The 21,128-nt window shown below is 35.2% G+C and overlaps 1 protein-coding gene across 3 annotated transcripts in view; it reads right to left on the bottom strand.

Moving 5' to 3' along the window:
- Positions 1-21,128, bottom strand: part of Smad4 (SMAD family member 4) — a 59,751-nt gene that overhangs the window by 15,035 nt on the left and 23,588 nt on the right. For 2 of the 3 annotated variants that reach the window (XR_205686.4, XM_004855168.4), the window contains exons 7-10: positions 20,977-21,093; positions 19,755-19,805; positions 4,098-4,281; positions 2,496-2,664 (exon numbers count right to left, since the gene is read on the bottom strand). Coding sequence is in view for 2 of the 3 variants with exons in the window: in XM_004855168.4 (XP_004855225.1) it covers positions 2,496-2,664; positions 4,098-4,281; positions 19,755-19,805; positions 20,977-21,093 (521 nt within the window). In the remaining variant the exon portion in view is untranslated. Of the gene's footprint in view, positions 1-2,495; positions 2,665-4,090; positions 4,282-19,754; positions 19,806-20,976; positions 21,094-21,128 lie in introns of those variants that run through there. The other variant, XM_087192585.1, reaches the window with a different exon arrangement.

Below are 21,128 nucleotides of genomic sequence, written 5' to 3' on the forward strand. Positions count from 1 at the left end.
GTTGGATCTACCAGTACTAGTGACTTGCTTCCAACAAAAAAAAAAAAAAAGAAAGAAAGAGAGGAGGAAGGAAAAAAGGAGGGAAAAAGAGGAAGGAAAAAACTGACAATAGCCTAAAGAATGGAAAGAAGCATTTGCAAATCATGTATCAAATGAGACTAATACTCAGTATTAAGAACTCTTACAGCTCAATAACAAAAAGAACCTTTTTTAAAACCAATGATCTAACCAAACACTTCAAAATTATACAAATAGCCAATAACACGTGAAGAAATGCTCAACATTATTTGACATTATTAAGGATATGTTAAACAAAACATGGGGCAAGGGATGTAGCTCAGTGGTATAGTGCCTGCCTGGCAAGCACAAGGCCCTGAGTTCGATTCCTGGTACCAAAAATAAATAAATAAAAACCAACAACAAGAAGGAGATACCACTTTATATCCCTTAGGATGGCTAAATCAAAAAGGCAGACAATAACAAGTGTTGAGGAGATGTAGGCAAACAGAAATCTTCATACATTGCTCGTGGCAAAGTAAAATGTCATGGCCATTTTGGAAAACAATTTGGCATTTCTTCCAAAAAATTAAATAGTTACTCTATAATAAAGGAATTCTACTCCTAGGAATATGTCCAAGAAAATGAAAACACACATTTACCCAAAAACCTATACACAAATGTTCATAGTAGTATTATTCAGAGTAGTCAAAAAGTAGAAACAACCCATATGTCTATCAATGGATGACTGAGACTAAAAAAAAATGATACTAGGACTGCCCAGATCAGAAACAGAGGATAAACGACAATAATTCAACTTTCTGAGGACAGCAAGTATCAACGGCTAAACTTTCTTTCCACAAGTAGGCACCTATTCTTGAATCAATTGCTGGTAATATACTTTGATAGCCAATTCAGAAATGCACCAAGGAAAAAAAATACTAGCCCATAACAGAGTTGAGTATCAGTGAAACTTACGCAATGAGATTTAGGCCCTAAGCATTCCCTGAGCATAACTCAAATTCCTCAAAAGACAAAGTCCCCCTACCTCCAAATTAGAAGATTTGGTTCTGAAAACTGGATCCAAGATGCCAGGAAAAATTGTGCAATAGGGAGAAGCAATGACAGAGAGGAAAAAACAGAAATGAAACTAATTCTTTCAAAATAAACTTGCTAATAAATAACAAAATGGGCTGCAAAACCTATGAGGAAAGCCAATGCCATTGAAAAAAATAATAAAACACAATAACTAAATATAAAAGTTTTTGTAGAAAAATTGGAAAATACAAATAATTCCTCTCAAAAGTAATTCTTAGTAAAACCTTCACATACCATTCTAGATTGATGTATATATAAACAATACCTATGACATTTAACAAAAATACAATCATTCTTAATATGTTAAGAACCAACTTTTCTATACCATTAGTATCTTACCAATAACTACAACTTAATATTTTATTGTTCTATTCTATCACACTAAAACTATAAATTATGCTCATTTGTTAAAAATTTTAACTGACAGGCAGGGGATTTAGCTCAGTGGTTTTGTCACCTGCTGTGCAAGCACAAGGACCCGAGTTCGATCCTGGTACAAAAAAAAAAAAATTTTTAACTGACAATTTTGTGAGGTGTAAACAGCATTGTGATTATGTTTCTCAAGTCTTTCTAGACCAGATATTCACACTGAAGTATTTTATGGGCAAACTAATACGTTGGAATTAATTTTAAATTACCATAGGAAAAAGAAGTATGGGGACCAACAAATTAAAGATAGATAAAATGCTTCTTGCTGAAATTGGATGACGAGTATAAGGGGTTTTTTTCCTATACTTGGTATGTTTGAAATTTTCATATAAAAAAATAAAACAATCACTTTTTAACTGAATTGTAACTGAAAATGGCACAGTGGGTGGGGTTGCCACTGTAAGGCAATAAAGCAGTTTCATCTTTATAGATACTATTTGGTTGTACTATTTGTATCTTAAGCAACCTCTTGGGAACAGGCAATTCTTAGGAATACAGTTCATTCCACTATTATAACAAGGAAGATGTTTAGGATGATTGAAAAACTATGAAATTAATAATTAATGAAAACTATCACAATCTTCTCAGGGTCTTAATTTGAAAAATTATTAAATTTAGAATCCCCTTCCATAAAATCCTAAACATTAGCTAAAATCAAATTTCCTAGTCTGATTCTTATCAATTTTATGTCAAATAAATACAAGTTTGGAGGTTTTACTCAGTATTCTCAAAGGTCTACATGTTAATTCAAAACAATTAAAAATCTGATAACAACAACACTAGGGCAAAAGGGCAACCACAAAACTAACTGATCATATCAGCAAATGCCCTGAGGAAATGTGTTTTATGCTCAAAACAAACACAATTTATTATTATATATTAACATAAGACATTTTTTTATTCCTCTCACCACCTCAATTCTTTAACAAAGGTTTCTAAGTCTAAACTATTTAAATAAAATTGCAACTAACCTTTATATACGCACTTGGGTAGATCTTATGAACAGCATCTCCAGGTGCACGTCCAGCTTCTCTGTCTAAGTAGTAACTCTGTACAAAGACTGCATGGTCACTAAGGCACCTGACCCAAACATCACCTTCACCTTTACATTCCAACTGCACACCTTTGCCTATGTGCAACCTTAGGAAGACAAACAGAATTACATTTCACCTTAGGTATTTACAAATAAATTTTAGTTCAAGTTATACTACAGGTTCAATATTAAAAATTAAAAAGAATAAAAACAGAACAATGTAACACCAAAACCCAAAGATGGCCATTGTTAACATTTTCTATTTCCTTCTTTTTTCTATTCATGTACAATAATGATAAACACACATATAGTGATTACTATGTGTTGGGAGCACTTAAGATGAATTCTCATTTAACCCTCACTACTCAGTCGGGTTAAGCACTATAATTTCTCTTATGAGAAAACTAAGGCTTACAAACACGACCAAATCAATCATCACTACAATATGTGGCTCCTTAAATTTTAAAATCAGTTATGCAATCACATGAGTCATATTTTAGGTGGTCAAAAGCTACATGCAGTTAATGGCTACTGAACTGAACAATGCAGATGTAAATCATTTCCTACTCACAGAAAATTCTACTAGTGAGCAGTGCCATAGAGAGTAATGTGCCAAAGCCACATAGCAAGTAAAGAACTAAAGCTTTATGCTTATATACACATGCATTATTAAACAATTGAGTTCATATATTAGCTAAAATGTTTTTCTGTAATATGTCATCTGGAGCATTTTCATTTTGTTACATAAACTTTTTATTAATGTTTTAATTATATAAAAATGAAATTTTACCACAATTTATTTAATTTCTCCTTTGCCAATTTTTCAACATCACAAATAATTTTCAAAAACATCTGTGCTCAATAGGACACATATGTGTAAATAACAAATAGTTTCTCTGGTGCAAGAGACTGAAAGTGTAAATAAGGATCAAAATGTATAATACATAATGTGAAATAGGAAGAAAAGGTCCAAAGGAGAAGGGGAAGGGGAAGTGGGAGGGGTAAGGGAAAGGAAAGAAGGGAAAGGAATAAATAAGAGAAAAGGAAAAAAGGGAAGCAAAATTTTTGTAATAGGGAGGGGTGGAGGGGTCGAAGGGAGGGCAGGGGAATGGGAAATAAAATAAGAACCAAGACATATCATGTAAAGGTACAAATTCCCAGTGATGAATGTCATTATATTATATACCTAAAATGTACCAATACTTAATGAATAAAAAAAAAACTGTGCTCACATTACATTATTTTCTCAATAGATCTGTAGAGATAATTCATTATCAGAGAAAATAAAACCTAATTTCCAACTGGATTCCAAAAGCTCTAGCTACTATTCAAAACATAGAAACCTCATTATTTTTTATCATTATACATTAAGCAAACATCTATATTCAAAATAGAATGCTTACAAATTTTGAATTTAAAATGATCTTTATTCCTTTTTATTTAAAAACTCATATAATACACATGGGAAAAATAGTCTGAAATAAAAGACAATGTACTAGTAGTGCTCAATTTTTTAAAAAACTAACTACATAATCAATACCTTGCTCTCTCAATGGCTTCTGTCCTGTGGACATTGGAGAGTTGACCCAAGCAAAAGCGATCTCCTCCAGAAGGATCCACGTATCCATCAACAGTTACAATAGGGCAGCTTGAAGGAACCTTAAATGTCTCTCCTACCTGAACATCCATTTCAAAGTAAGCAATGGAACACCAATACTCAGGAGCTATAAGAAATAAATGAAAAAGAATCACCACCCACGTGAGAAAGATATAAGATCTTCAACCTTCACTCCACAAGACAAAGTTTTTCCAAAAATAAAAGCATGACAGGAAGGGAAAGGTAAATGAAAAGCACTCAAAAGAACTGGACTAAAATAACAAATGTATTAAACAGCAGGGATTTCTGTCTTGTCTTTTCCAACTCAGAACTGAGGGCTGTTCAGCAATTTGGTTCTTACCTCAAAAAGACCAAATCAACTAAGAATTTAAAGAACACAAGCAAACAAGGCATGGTGGTGGAGGCCCGTAATCTTAGCATTCTAGAAGGCTGATAAAGAAGGATTGAGAGCCTGAACCCAGCCTGAGTATCTTAGCAAGACCCTGTCTCAAAATACAATTTTAAAAAGGGATTGGGGATGTAACTCCACGTGAAGGTAGTGGGTTCAATCCACAGTAACACCAAAATAAATAAATAAATAAATGTTTTCTGCTATGATGTTTTATTTGACTGCATATATTTTCTATGTTGTCCGAACTCTGATTTTTCAAAAGTACAGCAAACCCCAAGATGTATTCCAAGGAAGTGTTCTTGAAAAACATCTATCTGTAGTATATTTTTAAAGGTCCCTAATTGAAAGTACATAAGCAAGTCAGCCATCACCTGAATCAAGCTTAATTACACTCTATACATAGGGATTCTCTATTACCTCTTGAGTGAAAGGCCATGCCATTATCCACACATATACATACATACACACACACACACACACACACACACACACACACACACACACATATATCTCTCAAGGGATATTTTTAGTAAAGTCAATTCATGTTACTACTATAATTTTAACTTTGAAAACGTTTAGTGTATTTATTTGAACAGTAAGTGATTTAGAGTAATTTTTAATGACTGGGAAAAAGGAGGCAGTACTTAGTTTGGATGTCAAATATAGCCAATTACTTCTAAGATTACTTGAAAACACTGAGCCCATATCCAGAAAACTGTTTTAGCTCAGGCGGTGGAACCACTGAGCTAAATCCCTGGCCTCGTTTTCCTTTTTTAAGTTTATGTAACATATCTAGAGAGCATCTAGGTATCATCTAGATACTGCATTCACAGAAGTAAATAAAACAGATAAAGTTCCCATCAAGGATTTGTAGGGGCAGACAAATAAGCAAACAAATGAATAACTCAGGTAATGATAAATTCTGTGAAGAGTATTTTTAAAAAGAAGAAAGTAAATAGAACAAAAGACGCCTGGAAGAACATTTCAGCCTGACAAGTAGGGATTATCCTATCTGAAACATTAAAACCTAAAAACGGTGTATCTATATGAAGACTGTGGAAGGAACATTTTAGAGAAAAAAGCAAAAGCAAAAGCCACATAGCAAGGAAAAAAAGAAAAGAACAGAACACAAGCCAGCTAGCCAGCCAGCCCAGTGCCTGAAAGGGAAAATGACAGTTTATAGGTTTATCTGTACTTCAATGTATTTATTCTGAACTAGAATTTGAAACAATAAAATTTTCAACTATCTGAAAAGATATTTGAATGATTTTCAAAAATCATTTCAACATCTTCAAGAAATTTCTAAATAAACTATTACTGAAACTTAAATTTATTTTAATTATACTTTCTTCTTATAAAAGAAAGTCATAGTTTTCTGGTGTATGTTGTGTGTCAGGGCAAAGTTCTAAGTTCCCTTAGAAGTGGGGCACAATTCATTTTGGCCATGTGAGCTAGCCAATGCTGTATAACTAAATATTTCAATCCAATTTTTTAAAGAAGAGATAAAGTATTTTTAAATGGATTTCTTTCCACATAAATCTTTAAAAAACAACAATAAACATGAGTAGATCTAAGAAACTTCTGTATTAAAAAACAAAATACATATTCTAGATTAGTAGTCCTCTGAGGGAAAAGCTGGTAAAAAATTGTTTCCCATTTTGTAGGTTGTCTTTTGACTCTGTCGGTTGTTTCTTTTGCTGTGCAAAAGCTTTTTAATTTGATATGACCCTATTTGTTGATTTTCGATACTATTTCCTATGCAACCAAGGTTCTGTTCAGAAAGTCCTTGCTTACACTTACAACTTCAAGAGTTTTACATGTCTGGCCACTAGAGAAATGCAAATTAAAACAATACTGAGACTCCATCTTACCCCAGAAAGAATGATCATCATCAAAGAATCAAATAATAATAAATGCTGGGGAGGCTGCAGGGGAAAAAAGGAACCCTTCTCCATTGTCACTGGGAATGTAAACTAGTACAACTACTATAGAAATCAGTATGGAGATTCCTCAAAACACTAAAACTAGAAATTTCATTTAACTCGGTTATTCCCCTTGTACGTATCTTCTGGAAAGAGTTAAAGACATCATATTACAGTGATACATGCATATCCCATGTTTATAGCAGCACAATTCATAATAGCTAAATCTTGGAAGCAGCCTTTACGTCCATCAACAGATGAATGGATAAAGAAAATGTATTTATAGACATTGGAGTATTACTCTGCCAATAAAGAAAGATAAAAGAGTCACCTGTAGGAAAACAGATGTACCTGAGACCATAATGTTATGTAAAATAAATCCAACACATAAACTTAAATATCACAAGATTTCTTATATGAGAAACCCAAATTATTAAGAGAAAAATAAAAGATATACAAAATAGGGTGATTGCTCTTTCTTAAATGGGAAGGTGATCAACAGACGAAGGGAGGAGAAAAGGGGAGGAAAGGGGATGAAAAAGGAATTAAGATGTGTTATGTACATGTACCAACTCCATACAAGGAATGTAAACATTACATACTGTAAACATGTCCAAAAAAGATACAATGTATTGCTGAATATAATAAAGTGGAAAGGGTATTAGTGTTTCAAAAACTACAAACAGTGGAGTACTTAAAGGAAATTGTAAGGAGTACTAATACCTTAATGTTGTCCACAAATATGTATGTACAACTGAGGACACTAATAAAAAAAATTACTCCCCCAGATTTCTTTTCTATGTTTATTAAATTTTATCTATTGGCACAAGTTTGTTATAGATATTCAAAATTTTTTTTTTAAAAAGGGCCAGGGATTTAGCTCAGTGGTTTTGCTGCCTGCCTCAAAAGCTCAAGGTCCTGAGTTTGATCCCTAGTACCAAAAAAAAGAAAAAAAAAGAAATCCACAAAGGCTAGGTGCTTTTCAATATGTTGTTAAGCAGTAGAGTACCTTCCTTCTTCCCTTTATGGTTCATGTTTGAGATACTACTACATCCATCGTGGGGAATTGGTACATAGATATATTACATCTTGAAATAAAGTACTTTCCAACAGTTACTAAAACAAACCACATAAACAGTGGGTAATTCAAATAAAATTCAAGTGCTTTGCCATGTCAGTCTAGTCAATCCATTACAAATATAAAATTTCTCCAAATATATTTGATTGTTCAGAACACTAAAAACTAGAGATATACTTGTATTTTCTTAATAAGCCAGTTCTGAAGTATTTATGACTTTTTTTATTAAAAATTTCTTATTAACGACATCACATTATGCTATGGACAAGAAGCATCAGTAAACAGGTTACGCTGGCTGAAGCTAAAACTAAAAAGACTAAGGTAATTACCCAATGGTCTAGCAGCAACAAAAAATAACAATACTTAAAATAGGTCTTAACTAGTCTAAAAGATAAAATTCACTACAAAATGTCTATAAAAATAGAGCTCTATAAAAAATAAAGAGGTCCAACTACAATGCATTTCCCAGTTTCTACTGAAACTGAAAGAAGTGAAGTTTCATGGTAAGCAAATTTTTTTTCTGTGAGAAATCAATGGTGGGATGAGGGGGCTCATAGGTTTCACGTTTAAGAAAAATGTATATTTGTCACTATCTGCAATCATACTGCAACATTACTATTTATCAGTCACCAAAGGACTTTTCTGCCTAGTATTTCATACCATACAATAATGGTTATATAAAGCTGCATCTCTGAACAGGTTAAATATGAATTGACCTGCTAATACTGAGAAGAAGTTTTAAAGACACGAAAATTAAACAGATTGGCACTGGAGATGTACCATAGACTAGAGATGAGAAATGAAGGCCTAGGCAAGCAGGAAGAAGGGAGTTATTATTTGGGAAGACAAGAGGACTTAAATAATTCAACCGGGTCCTCTAAAATTTGGTGATACAGGGCTACAAAATACATGTGAAAAACTTTTCTCCCATTCTCAACTTGCTAAATGGTCAGAAAAACACATTTTTAAAAACAGAAGAAGGTTGGGGCCAGGGATTTAGCTCAGTGGCACTGCGCCTGCTTCACAAGCACAAGGTCCTGAGTTCAATACCCAGTACCAAAAAAACCCCCAGAAGAATGTAAAAAGAAACACTCAGCAAATCCTTCTGGGTCCTCTCTTCAGCCCTTTGCCCCAAGGATCAAATATCATACAAATGACAACCCTGCAGCTTCTCAAAATTAGCACAAACAAAAGGATATAATTAGTTCAGAGGGCTTTCTTAAATGACACAATTCATTTGAAAGGGAGTGTGATTATTATGTGCTAACTCTGATATTTTAATTTTTTGCTCGTAAATTATTGAAGTCAATCTCATGAAGCCTATGGGGGTTCATCACTGGCCAGAAAAAAGGAAATATTAGCTAAAAACTTTTAACAAGGAAATGTTTTATAAAGCATAGTTTTTAACAAGTTTTGTTCAATTGTAATAGAAACTGCATCTCTGAGGCTTTTTTTTGGTACCGGGGATCAAACTTGGGTCACTGCGCTTGCAAGGCAGGCAGTGGAACCACTGAGCTAAATCCCCAGCTCTCTGGGGCATTTTTAACTTCTGAAATATTTATTCAAGAAAAAATTTTAAATCTGGATAATTACCTAAAAGATTATGAATTATTCCTTTTATTAATCAGATCTGAATGAGATGCTCTGTGAGAATCATTTTCGAGCACATAAAGGTACTTTCTTGAATGGTAAATAGCTCCAAAGTACCAGAACACACTGAAGTTGGAAAGTTGTGAAAGTTCTCAAAGACACTGAAGAAATCTTTTGCTAACTAGAAATATTTGATGAAAATATCACAGCTTTAAGAAAAGCAAAAAAGTATATAAAAAAAGAAAGCAGTTAAGCTTTTTCAAATATATGTAACTTTTTTTTTCTGTCTGTTCACTAAACAAGGATAGCAGACATGTAAACTAGTAACTGGAATGTAGTATGATTCGGAAGTTCTAGGTATCAGGAGATAAATGATGAAGGCGGCTTCCCGATAGTAGTGTGCTTCAGCTACATTTAGAAGGGAAGGGATGCATGGTACCTATCATTCAACATGGCCCCCAATCATTCTTGCGTCTTGATGTTCATATGAATTTTCATGTAGTCCTCTTCCACATGACATACAATCTTACAAAAAAGATAGCATGATTTCTGAGACTAAGTATTAAAGGATGCTGAGAGTCTGCTTACTGTCTCCTGGTCACTCTAGCTGCCATGTTGTGAAGATAGACAAGCAGCTCTACAGGGAAGTCTATGAAGAGAACTAGTTTCCTGCCAATTAATTTTCCAGGTATGTTGGTAAATCACCCTGAAAGTAAATTTCTTGCCCTCATGATGGCAACCTCAACCAACAACTTTACTGCAACCTCCTGAGACCTCCAGCCAAAACTACCCAGCTAAGCCACTCACAGCTCCCTACTGCAGAAAGTTACACAACAAACTGTTGTTGCTGAAACTTGCCAAGTTTGGAGACAATTTTTTGCCCAGCAACATATAACTGTAAGAGTAAGATACATCAAACAAAGAACAGCAAATATAAAATTAACAGAGAAGGATAAATCTAGAAAGTTTAGGTAAATGGTACAAGGTAATTAAAGTATAAAATGATGACACTAGAGAAGTAAGCAGACCAGGACCAGAGAATATTTTCTGCCTAGCTAAGGAACTGGGATCTTCTTCTATGGCCAATGAGTAAGGGAATTAAAACAAGTTCTTGAGCAGAGAAATTACATAACTTGATTCAAATCTTAAAACAAACACAAAGAGTATTTCTCTGAGATTAATTGGTACGGAGAAGGGTACTAGGACCTGAAGCTCTCTTAACCAAGAGACAAGTTCAAATGTTCATGAAACAACAGAAGCAGAGAAATGAAGAGGAACAGTTAGGAGGTAAAATCCCTGGAGGCCTGTTATTTTAGACCTAAGTGATGAACAGGGGAGTCCTAATCTACTGACTTCATCAAAAGTGTAATTTCCTCCTGCAACCAGCTACAGAGAGACCTGTTCAGGATTATCCTCAACTAAGTTACTTCCTTACTCTACTGAAAGACAGAAGCATCAATGCAAATACAAGCTGCTACAGACAAATATCCTCATTTAGTTCTTGTTATTGCTTAAGCACTAGTGGCTGTTCAGCCTAAACATCAACTCTACCACAAGAATGAGGAAGTAAATCTGTAAGAGCCCAAAAGCAACTGGTGAGTTTGCAACCTAGAATGAATTAATAAATGCCACTACCTCTCCCACCACATCATTCAGACAGAGATTTTTCTTCACAACCTTGATTACTCTTTCATGAAGACGATCTCCCACTTGACTATCTGAAACACTTAAGTCCCCTAAGGTTCCAGAAGCCACTTAGTGATTCTCAATGATGCTGCCCTGGTGCCAGCAAAAATTCTCATACCTGAGACAGCGTATTTTTCCCTCATCACAATATAGTTATTCATTCACAAAAATCAAGACCCTGATAGAATGATTCTATTTACATAATTTGAAAAATATCCACATCTTCTTTATCCAGTCTCCAGCTGAGAATGATTCTATTTACATAATTTTAAAAATATCCACATCTTCTTTATCCAGTCTCCAGCTGATGGGCAATTGGGTTGTTGACAAGCTTTAGCTATTACAAATTTTGCTGCTATAAACATGGGTGCATATATATCACTATGGTATGATTCCTTTAATTCTTTGGGAAAGATACCCAGCAGGGGAATAGCTGGGTCAAATGAGTCCTCTAGTCCTAGTTCTTTGAGGTATCTCCACACTGATTTCCACAGTGGTTGCACCAGTCTGCACTCCCACCAACAATGGAGAAAGGTTCCTTTCTTCCCACACACACCCCAGCATTTGTTATTGGATGATTTCTTTATAACAGCCATTCTTTCTGGGGTGAGGTGGAATCTCAGTGTTGTTTTCATCTGCATCTCTCAAATGACCAGTGATGGTGAACATTTTTTCATACACTTATTTGCTTTTACTTGTCTGAGAAATGTCTGTTCATTTTAGATGCCCATTTTTGAATTGGGTCTTTGAATATGGGGGGGGTCTGATTTTTTTCAGTTCTTTATATATTGTAGATAGTAGCCCTCTGTCTAAGGTGCAGCTGCTGAAAATTTTTTTCCTAGATTGTATGTTGTCTCTTAGCTCTGTTGGTGGTTTCTCTTGCAAGGCAGAAGCTTTTTAATAAGATGAGATCCCAGTTGTTGATTCTTTGTGCTAGTTCCCGTGCCACTGAGGTTTTGTTCATAGTCTTTTCCTATGCCAATGACTTCAAGAGTTCTACCTAACTTATCTTCCAGGAAATTAGTGTTTCTGTCTTGATATTTAAATCTTTAATCCACTTCGATCTTAGTGTAGTGCATGGGGATAGGAATGGGTCTAGTTTTAATCTTTGGCAGGTTGAAATCGAGTTTTTCCAAGACCATTTATTAAATAGGCTATCTTTCCTCCAATGAGGATGGCTGGCTCCTTTGTCAAAGATGAGGTGGCTGAACATATCTTTAGTAGTTTCTGCATCTTCTAATCTATTCCAGTGATCCTCGGGTCTGTCTCTTTGCCAGTAACCATGCTGTTTTTATCACAGTAGCTTTGTAGTATAGTTTCAACTTGGGGATTGTAATATCCCCAGCCATATCTCTGTTGCCTAAAATTTCTTTTGCTATTCTAGGTCCCTTCTGGTTCCAAATGAATTTTTGGATTGTTTTCTCTAGTTCTGTGAAATATATTATTGGAATTTTCAATCGGGATTGCATTGAACCTATATAATAGTTTTGGAAGTATGGCCATTTTCACTATATTGGTTCTCCCTATCCAGGAACAAGGTATGTCTATTTTCTTATATCCTGCTCAATCTCCTTTTTCAGAGCGCTATAGTTTTCTGTGTAGAAGTCTTTTGCTTCCTTTGTTAGACTGACTCCTAAATATTTCATTGTTTTGGATGCTATTGTAAAAGGAATTGTTTCCCTAATTTCTCTCTCAGTGAGTCTATTATTTGTATATAAAAAGGATATTGTTTTTTGAGTGCTGACCTTATATCCAGCTACTCTACTGAATCTGTCAATTAGGTCTAGAAGTCTTTTGACAGAGTATTCTGGGTCTTCTATGTAAAGTATATCATCAGCAAATAATGACAATTTAACGTCTTCCTTTCCTATCTTTATTCCTTTTATTTCTTTCTCTTTTCTACTTGCTGTGGCTGTTTCAAGAACAATATTAAACAGGAGTAGTGATAGTGGGCAGCCGTCTTCTTCTTGATTTTAGCATGAAAGTTTTCAGTTTTTGACCATTTAATATGATGTGGGCTGTTGGTTTTTCATAGATAGCCTTAATCAACTTGAGATAAAGACCTTCTATTCCAATTTTCTGTACGGTTTTTATCATGAGTGTGTGCTGGATTTTGCTGAATGCTTTTTCTGCATCTATTGAGATGATCATATGGTTTCTGTCCTTAACTGTTAATATGGTGTATTACATTTATTGATTTACGAATGTTGAACCATCCTTGCATCCCTGGGATAAACCCAACTTGGTCAAGGTGTGATCTTCTTGATGACCCTCTGTATTCTGTTTGCCAGTATCCTGTTGAGGATTTGTGCATCTATGTTCATTAGGGAGACTGGCCTGTAGTTCTCTTTTTGGGTTGGGTCTTTCCCTGGTTTTGGAATCAAAGTAACACTTGCTTCCAGGAATGAATTTGGAAGTATTGCTTCCTTTTCAATTTCCTTGATGAGTTTAAAGAGTAATGGCATTAGTTCTTCTTTAAATGTCTTGTAAAATTCAGCAGTGAAGCCATCCGGACCTGGGCTTTTCTTTGTTGGTAAACAGTTAATTACATTTTCAATTTCACTCATTGTAATTGGAGTGTTTAGAATTCCTATATCTTCTTCACTTAACTTTGGCAATTCGTACGTATCTAGGAATCTGCCCATTTCTTATGTGTTTTCCATTTTATTGGAGTAGAGGTTCTTGAAGTAGGTATTGATGATCCTTTGGATTTATGTTGGATTTGTTGTGACTTCACCTTTTTCATTCTTAATTGCATGTATTTGTGCCTTTTCTTGATAAGGATGGCTAAAGGTTTATCAGTTTTACTTATTCTTTACAAAAGACAACTCTTTGATTCATTAAATTTTTGTATCATTCTTAGTCTTGATTGCAATGATTTCTGCTCTGATCTTTATAATTTCCTCTCTTGTATGAGGTTTGGGTTTGTTATGCTCTTCTTTTTCTAGGAGCTTGAGGTTCTCCATTAGGTTATTTATTTGAGACAAATATTATTTGTCTCTTGAATCAGCAAACACTTAAACAATTACATCTACTGCGACTGACAGGGTAAAACTGGTTCCCATATTCTTGATGTTGACACTGTAAAGCAATTTGGCCTTCTGATCCAGAGATTTTGTCAATCTCTTAAACAGAAATAGGAGAAAAGTTAAAAGTGCAAAGGTCTTCCCTTCCGTTATTTTTAAGCAAGTACAAAAAAAATAGAATCAACATAATCAACACTATTATTATTATTATTTACACAAAATTAGGTAAATTATGTAAAACTATCTGGAACTTTAAGTTACCCTTTAAATTAATCGTTACGGTCACTGTAGCTATATTTCTTTAAAAAATCTTTTTAGAAATATATATAGTTGTCCATCAGTATTACTCACAGGGCACAGGTTCCAGGACCCTTTCTAGATATCAAAATCTGCTGATGCTCAATGCCTTTTTATAAAATACATGTAACTTATCCACATCTTCTAATGTACATTTATTTTTGATTTTTTTTTATTAAATACTTTTATTGGTACATTGTAGGTATACAACACAATTACATTTCTCATTGGGAATTGTACCTTTACATAATGCATCTTGATTCTTATTTTTTCCCCATTCCTAGCCGTCCCTTCACACCCTCCACCCTTCCCTATTTACAAAGACTTTATTTCCATTTTTTCCATTTCTCAGCATTTTTCCTTTCCCTTCTTTCCTTTAGCCTGCCCCTCCCACTACCCCTACCCCTTTCGACCTTTTCTTCCTATTTTACATTTTCGATTATTTATTCTAATCATTGGTACATTTTAGGTATACAGTATAATGACATTCATCATTGGAAATTTGCACCTTTACATAGTCTCTCTTGGTTCTTATTTTTCACCCTTGCCCAGCCCTCCCTTCAACCCCTCCAGTCCTCCCTATTTACAAAGATTTTGGTCCTATTTTTCCATTTTCACATATTAATCCCATTCCCTTCTATCCTTTCCTCTAGCCCTCCCATTTCCCTCCCCTTTGCACCTTTTCTTCCTATTTCACATTACCTATTATACATTTAGTCCTTATTTACACTTTCAGTCTCTAACACCAGAGAAACTATTCAGAATTTATTCATGTGTGTCCTATTTATTCCACTTAAGAGTACTGCCTCAATGTGCATCCACTTAGCTGTAAAGGTCTCTAATTTCTCATTTTTTATGGCTGAGTAGTACTCCATTTTATTAAAAAACCACATTTTCTTTATCCAGTCTCCAGTTGATGGGCATTTGGGCTGTTTCCAAGTTTTAGCTATTACAAACTGCGCTGCTATGAACATGGGTGCACACATATCACTGTGGTATGATTCTTTTAATTCTTTGGGGAAGATCATCAGCAGTGGAATAGTGGAGTCAAATGGGGCATCCAGTCCTAGTTCTTTGAGGTATCTCCATACTGATTTCCACAGTGGTTGTACCAGTCTGCACTCCCACCAGCAGTGGAGCAGGGTTCCTCTTTCCCCACAGCCCCACCAGCATTTGTTATTGCTTGATTTCATGATAGCAGCCATTTTTTCTGGAGTGAAGTGGAATCTCAGCGTTGTTTTCATTTGCATCGCTCGAATGACCAGTAATGTTGAACATTTTTTCATGTATTTATTTGCTAGTTCTACTTCTTTGTCTGAGAAATGTCTGTTCATTTCAGATGCCCATTTTTGGATTGGGTCTTTCAATTTGGGAGGTCTGATCTTTTTAAGTGCTTTATAGATTCGAGATAGTAGACCTTTGTCTGAGGAAGAGCAGGTGAAGATTTTTTCCCACACTGTGGGTTGTCTCTTCACACTGCTGGTGGTTTCTCTTGCTGTGCACAAGCCTTTGAATAAGAAGAAATCCCACTTGTTGACGGTTTGTGCTAGTTCACGGGCAACTGAGGTTTTGTTCATAAAATCTTTTCCTACACTGATGTCTTCAAGGGTTCTACCTAACCTCTGTTCCAACTGGTTCAGAGTTTCAATTTTAATATTTAGATCTTTAATCCATTTTGATTTTAGTTTAGTGCATGGGGAGAGATATGGGGCTAGTTTTTACTCTTTGGCAAGTTGAAGCCCAATTTTTCCAGCACCATTTATTAAAGAGGCTATCTTTCCTCCAGTGAGGGTGTTTGGCTCCTTTATCAAAGATGAGATGGCTGATTGTGTCTGGCATTGTTTCTGCATCTTCTAATCTGTTCCACTGGCCCTGAGGTCTGTTTCTTTGCCAGTACCATGCTGTTTTTATCACAGTAGCTTTGTAGTAGAGTTGCAGGTTGGGGATTGTGATACCCCCTGCCATGTCTCTGTTACCTAGAATTGCTTTTGCTATTCTGGGTCTCTTCTTGCTCCAAATCAATTTTTGGATTGTTTTTGCAAGGTCTATGAAATATACTGCTGGGATTTCAATTGGAATTGCATTAAATCTATACAGCAGTTTTGGAAGTATGTACATTTTCACTATATTAATACTTCCTACCCAGGAGCAGGGGATGTCTCTCCATTTTCTGATGCCATCTTCAATCTCTCTTTTCAGAGTGTCACAGTTTTCAAAGAAGAAGTCTTTGATTTCTTTCATTAGGATGATTCCTAGGTATTTCAGTTTTTTGGATGCTATTGTGAAAGGAATCATTTGCTCTATTTCTCTCTCAGTGAGTCTGTCATTGGTGTAGAGGAAAGCTATTGATTTTTGTGTGTTAACCTTGGAACCAGCTACTTGACTGAATTTCGTTATTAAGTCTAGAAGACTTTTGGTGGATTCTTGGGGTCTTCTATGTACAGTATCATGTCGTCTGCAAATAATGACAATTTGACTTCTTCATTACCTATCTTTATTCCTTTTATTTCTTTCACTTGTCTAATTGCCATGGCTAATGTTTCCAGAACTATATTGAACAAGAGTGGTGACAGTGGACATCCTTGTCTTGTTCCTGATTTGAGTGTGAAGGATTTCAGTTTTTGACCATTTAGTATGATATTGGCTGTTGGTTTTTCATAGATGGCTTCTATCAGTTTGAGGTAGAGACCATCTATTCCAATTTTTTGTAGGGTTTTTATCATAAATGCATGTTGGATTTTGTCAAATGCTTTTTCTGCATCTATGGAGATAATCATATGGTTTTTGTCCTTGGCTCTATTGATACAGTGTATTACATTGATTGATTTTCGTATACTGAACCATCCCTGCATCCCTGGGATGAATCCCACCTGATCAGGGTATATGATCGTCTTGATGATCTTCTGCATTCTGTTTGCCATTATCTTATTAAAGATTTTTGCATCTATGTTCATTAGTAAGATTGGCCTATAGTTCTCTTTTTCGGTTGGGTCTTTCTCTGCTTTGGGGATCAAGGTGATGCTTGCTTTCAGGAATGAATTTGGGAGTATTGCTTCCCTTTCAATTTCATTGAAGAGTTTAAACAGTAGTGGCACCAGTTCCTCTCTAAATGTCTTGTAGAATTCAGCAGTGAAGCCATCAGGGCCCAGGCTTTTCTTAGTTGATAAGTTTTTAATTACATTTTCAACTTCATTGGTTGATATTGGGTTGTTCAGAGTTTTTAGGTCTTCTTCATTCAACCTTGGTAATTCATATGTATCTAGGAATCTGTCCATTTCTTCTGTGTTGTCCATCTTACTGGCGTATAGGTTCTGGAAGTATGTACTGATGATTGATGATTGAAATCCTCTGGATTTCTGCTGGGTCAGTTGTCATTTCACCCTTTTCATTCCTAATTGCAAGGATTTGGGCCTTTTCTTTCCTTTTTCTGATAAGGTTGGCATTGAGAAGTCCGCTGTGATTCTGATGGGCTTTCCTGTCTATGTGATTTGTTTCTTTTCTCTCACTGCTTGTAGAATTTTGTTCTTCTGTTGGATTTCTGGAATCCTAACTATTATATGCCTATGTGCAGATTCTTTTTGATTAAGGCTAGCTGGAGTCCTATATGCCTCACTTATCTGTATGTCAAGTTCTTTTCCCCTGCTTGAGAAGTTTTCTGCCATCACTTCTGTGAAGAGTTTTTTTAGGTCATCTGTACTCTCTCCTCTTTCTTCATTGACTCCAATCAGTCTTATGTTATTCTTCTTTGCATCGTCTAGCAGCTGCTGGATTGATTTCTCTTGTTCCCTTACAATTTTAAAGCAATTTTTCTTTTCCTAATTGCAATCTTATCTTCTATATGTGAAATTCTATCCTCATATTGGTTCATTCTGCTGTGCAGACTTTCGATGGAGTTTTTAATCTCTTGGAAATCTGTTTGTATCTGTTCTATGGATTCCATTTGTTTCCTATGCTGGGATTCCATCATGTTCCTCAGATCCTCTATATTTTTATCTGTGTCCTCTCTAGATTTATTAATCCTGTCTTGAACCATGAGCAAAATCTTTGCTGTTATCTGAGTAATTATTTCTGATTTCATTTTTCCCAGATCCTCTTTTGTTGCCAGTTCAGAGAGTCCAGGTGGTTGAGTATCAGATTGTTCCATCTCGCTTCCCTTTGGGGTTGCTGTAGGTGATACAGAAGTCTGTTTTCGAGACTTGTTTACATGTCTTCTCATTTCCACGGGAAGGGGTGCTTCTGGAGCCCACGTGGCTCACCTTCTCTGCCCTAGGAGCTTGGGATGGCAGCAGGGAGCTTCCTTTCAGGTGCTGGGACCGGCTCAGCTTCTCTGCCCTAGGAGCCTGGGATGGAGGCGGGGAGCTTCCTTCTGGGTGCCGGGACCAGCTGAGCTTCTCTGCCCTAGGAGCCTGGGATGGAGGCGGGGAGCTTCCTTCCAGATTCTAGGACCGACTGAGCTTCTCTGCCCTAGAAGCCTGGGATGGAGGTGGGGAGCTTCCTTCTGGGTGCTGCGACCAGCTGAGCTTCTCTGTCCTAGAAGCCTATGTGCCATTTATATAAGGAAATTGACCATATGCAAATTTTGGTGAGGGGCTTCCTGGAACCCACCCCCTGAAGATACCAAGGAACAGCTATATTTGCATCTTTTTAAGCAAAGAAAAACAGTATGTAGGGAGAGAGAAAAAAAATTCAAAATCCTATGTGTTACAGAGAATCTTTATTTTTTTTAATTTTTAAAGCTTTTCTGCTTTATTACTTCTATGGTTTTAAAGTTATATATAATCTTTTGGTACAGGGGATCGAACTCAGGACCTTGCACTTGTGAGGCAGGTGGTGGAACCACTGAGCTAAATCTCTGGCCCTCAAAGTTATATATAATCTTATAGTTGAGGAAAACCATTTAGCTATTTACTCTTCTGAACCTAATTTAATCAAATAGTTAATAAATTCCAGTTAACCAAAGTCCTGAATCTTTCTTCTAAGATACAGCAAACTTTCTTTTCAGCATCTACTTAAGATTATTCCTTGGCTGTTTAAACTGTAGTTTACAGCTGTTCTATTTTGAAACCTAATTTTATTCTGGCACATATTTATGTATTCAATGTTAAAACCAGCACTTCTATAGTTTATATTTGATTGAAAACATCATTGTCTTTTCTTTCAGAGACAATTAAAATGAATCAAATACAGTTTGTGTATGACTATGTGTGTGTTTACGTATGTATATATATGTATATATTTAATTTGGGGGGGCAGTACTAGGAATTTAACCCAAGGCCCCTGCACTGAGCTACATCTCCAGACTTTTTAATTTTTTTTGAGAGAGGATCTCACTAACTCTTTAAAAGTTTCCCAAGCTAGGCTTAAACTTGTCATCCTCCTACCTCTCAGAGTGCTGGATATACAGGTATGCAGCACCATCCCTGGCTATATCCCCCACTCTTAAAGTGTTGATTAACTCACATTATAATAATTAAGTATTGTACATGTATGAGAAGTTGCTACCCTGCAATTATATTAAAATGTGCATGTGAATTCCAATTACCATAATGAAAATCTAAATACAAGAAATCAATTTTCAAATACACTTACCAGGATGATTGGAAATGGGAGGCTGGAATGCAAGCTCATTGTGAACTGGCCCTAAAGAAAAGACAATAAAAAATCCCATTTTTATTTATTAAAAGTTTTCCAATGTTAAGCTTTTAATATACCTTACTTAAATATAACTATCACACCTACAACTTATTTAGATCAAGCTTATGCAAAGTCTAAGAACTTAAAAGCTTAGTTTAGATTAAGTATTACTTTATAAGTAAGCATATACTCTTGAATTTTATGGCTATCTAATAGCTAACATTTTAGTACTACCAGCCAAGGGCTATTAAGCAATTTACAAATCATTTCCATACAATATTTAATGCAAGTTATAAATGATTTATAATATAACATGTAATACAGTATAATTTATAATACAATATATAAAAGTAATTTAAATTATTAGGACTATTCTGTTTATTAAAGGATATTTATGTAACAGAACATTACCTAAAATACTTAAAAGTTTATGTGTTAAGACACAGTGCTAAAAATCACAAATTAATTATTACATTCAAACTTATTACAAGACAATATATATACTGGTAGCATGATTCCCCCCCTTGGAGTTTGTATATACCCACTTATATAACTAGAAGAAAAATAACAAAGTATTAAAAATGACTATCTCTGGATGTTAGGATTCCAGGTACTATTATTTCTGCTTTTCAGTATTTTCTAAGTTTTCTTGATAATATTAATCTTCAAATGAGAGGAAAGGTATTTTACCTATATGGAAGATTTATACTCCTTTTACAAGCCAAATGAATAATGTTCCTATTCTGCCTGAAACTACAAGCTATGTGTAAGGTAGCACTTTCAGTTATGCCTGCAGAGAGCACTGTTAGATTCAACATCCAAGTATCTATGGCACTAAATATTATGGTAAGGGAAATCTTGAGATCACAGCAGTCAATGGGTTTCAATCCTCTATGAGTGGATATAAAAGATACACATGAGATCTAAGAACATATACAAAAACAAATGAATGGAAATCAATGTGATGTTTATGAAACATCAGCAACAGAGAAATAAATGTATTTAGTAAACACTCTAAAATAAAGGTATAATAAGTATAAATAAAAGTTTACCAAAAATAGTGAATAAAACAGTGAATATTTAATGAATATTTAATGAAACTAAACTGTAGGATGAATAAAAATAGAAAAATAAGTCTTTTAAAAGAAAAGACCTTACAACAAAAAAAAGAGCTTACAGTAATGTCCAGGATGGGGCGGCATAGGCGGGTGGTGCTGAAGATGGCCGTTTTGGTGGTGAGGCAAATTAGGTGTGTATGGTGCAGTTCTACTTCCAGTCCAGGTGGTAGTGCTGTCTAAAAATTAAGGCCCACATGGATTAATTTGCTTT

This window comes from Heterocephalus glaber, unplaced genomic scaffold (genome assembly GCF_053883595.1).
Source record: "Heterocephalus glaber isolate CG9 unplaced genomic scaffold, H.glaber_assembly_v1.0 deba00000331, whole genome shotgun sequence".
Taxonomy (NCBI): Eukaryota; Metazoa; Chordata; class Mammalia; order Rodentia; family Bathyergidae; genus Heterocephalus; species Heterocephalus glaber.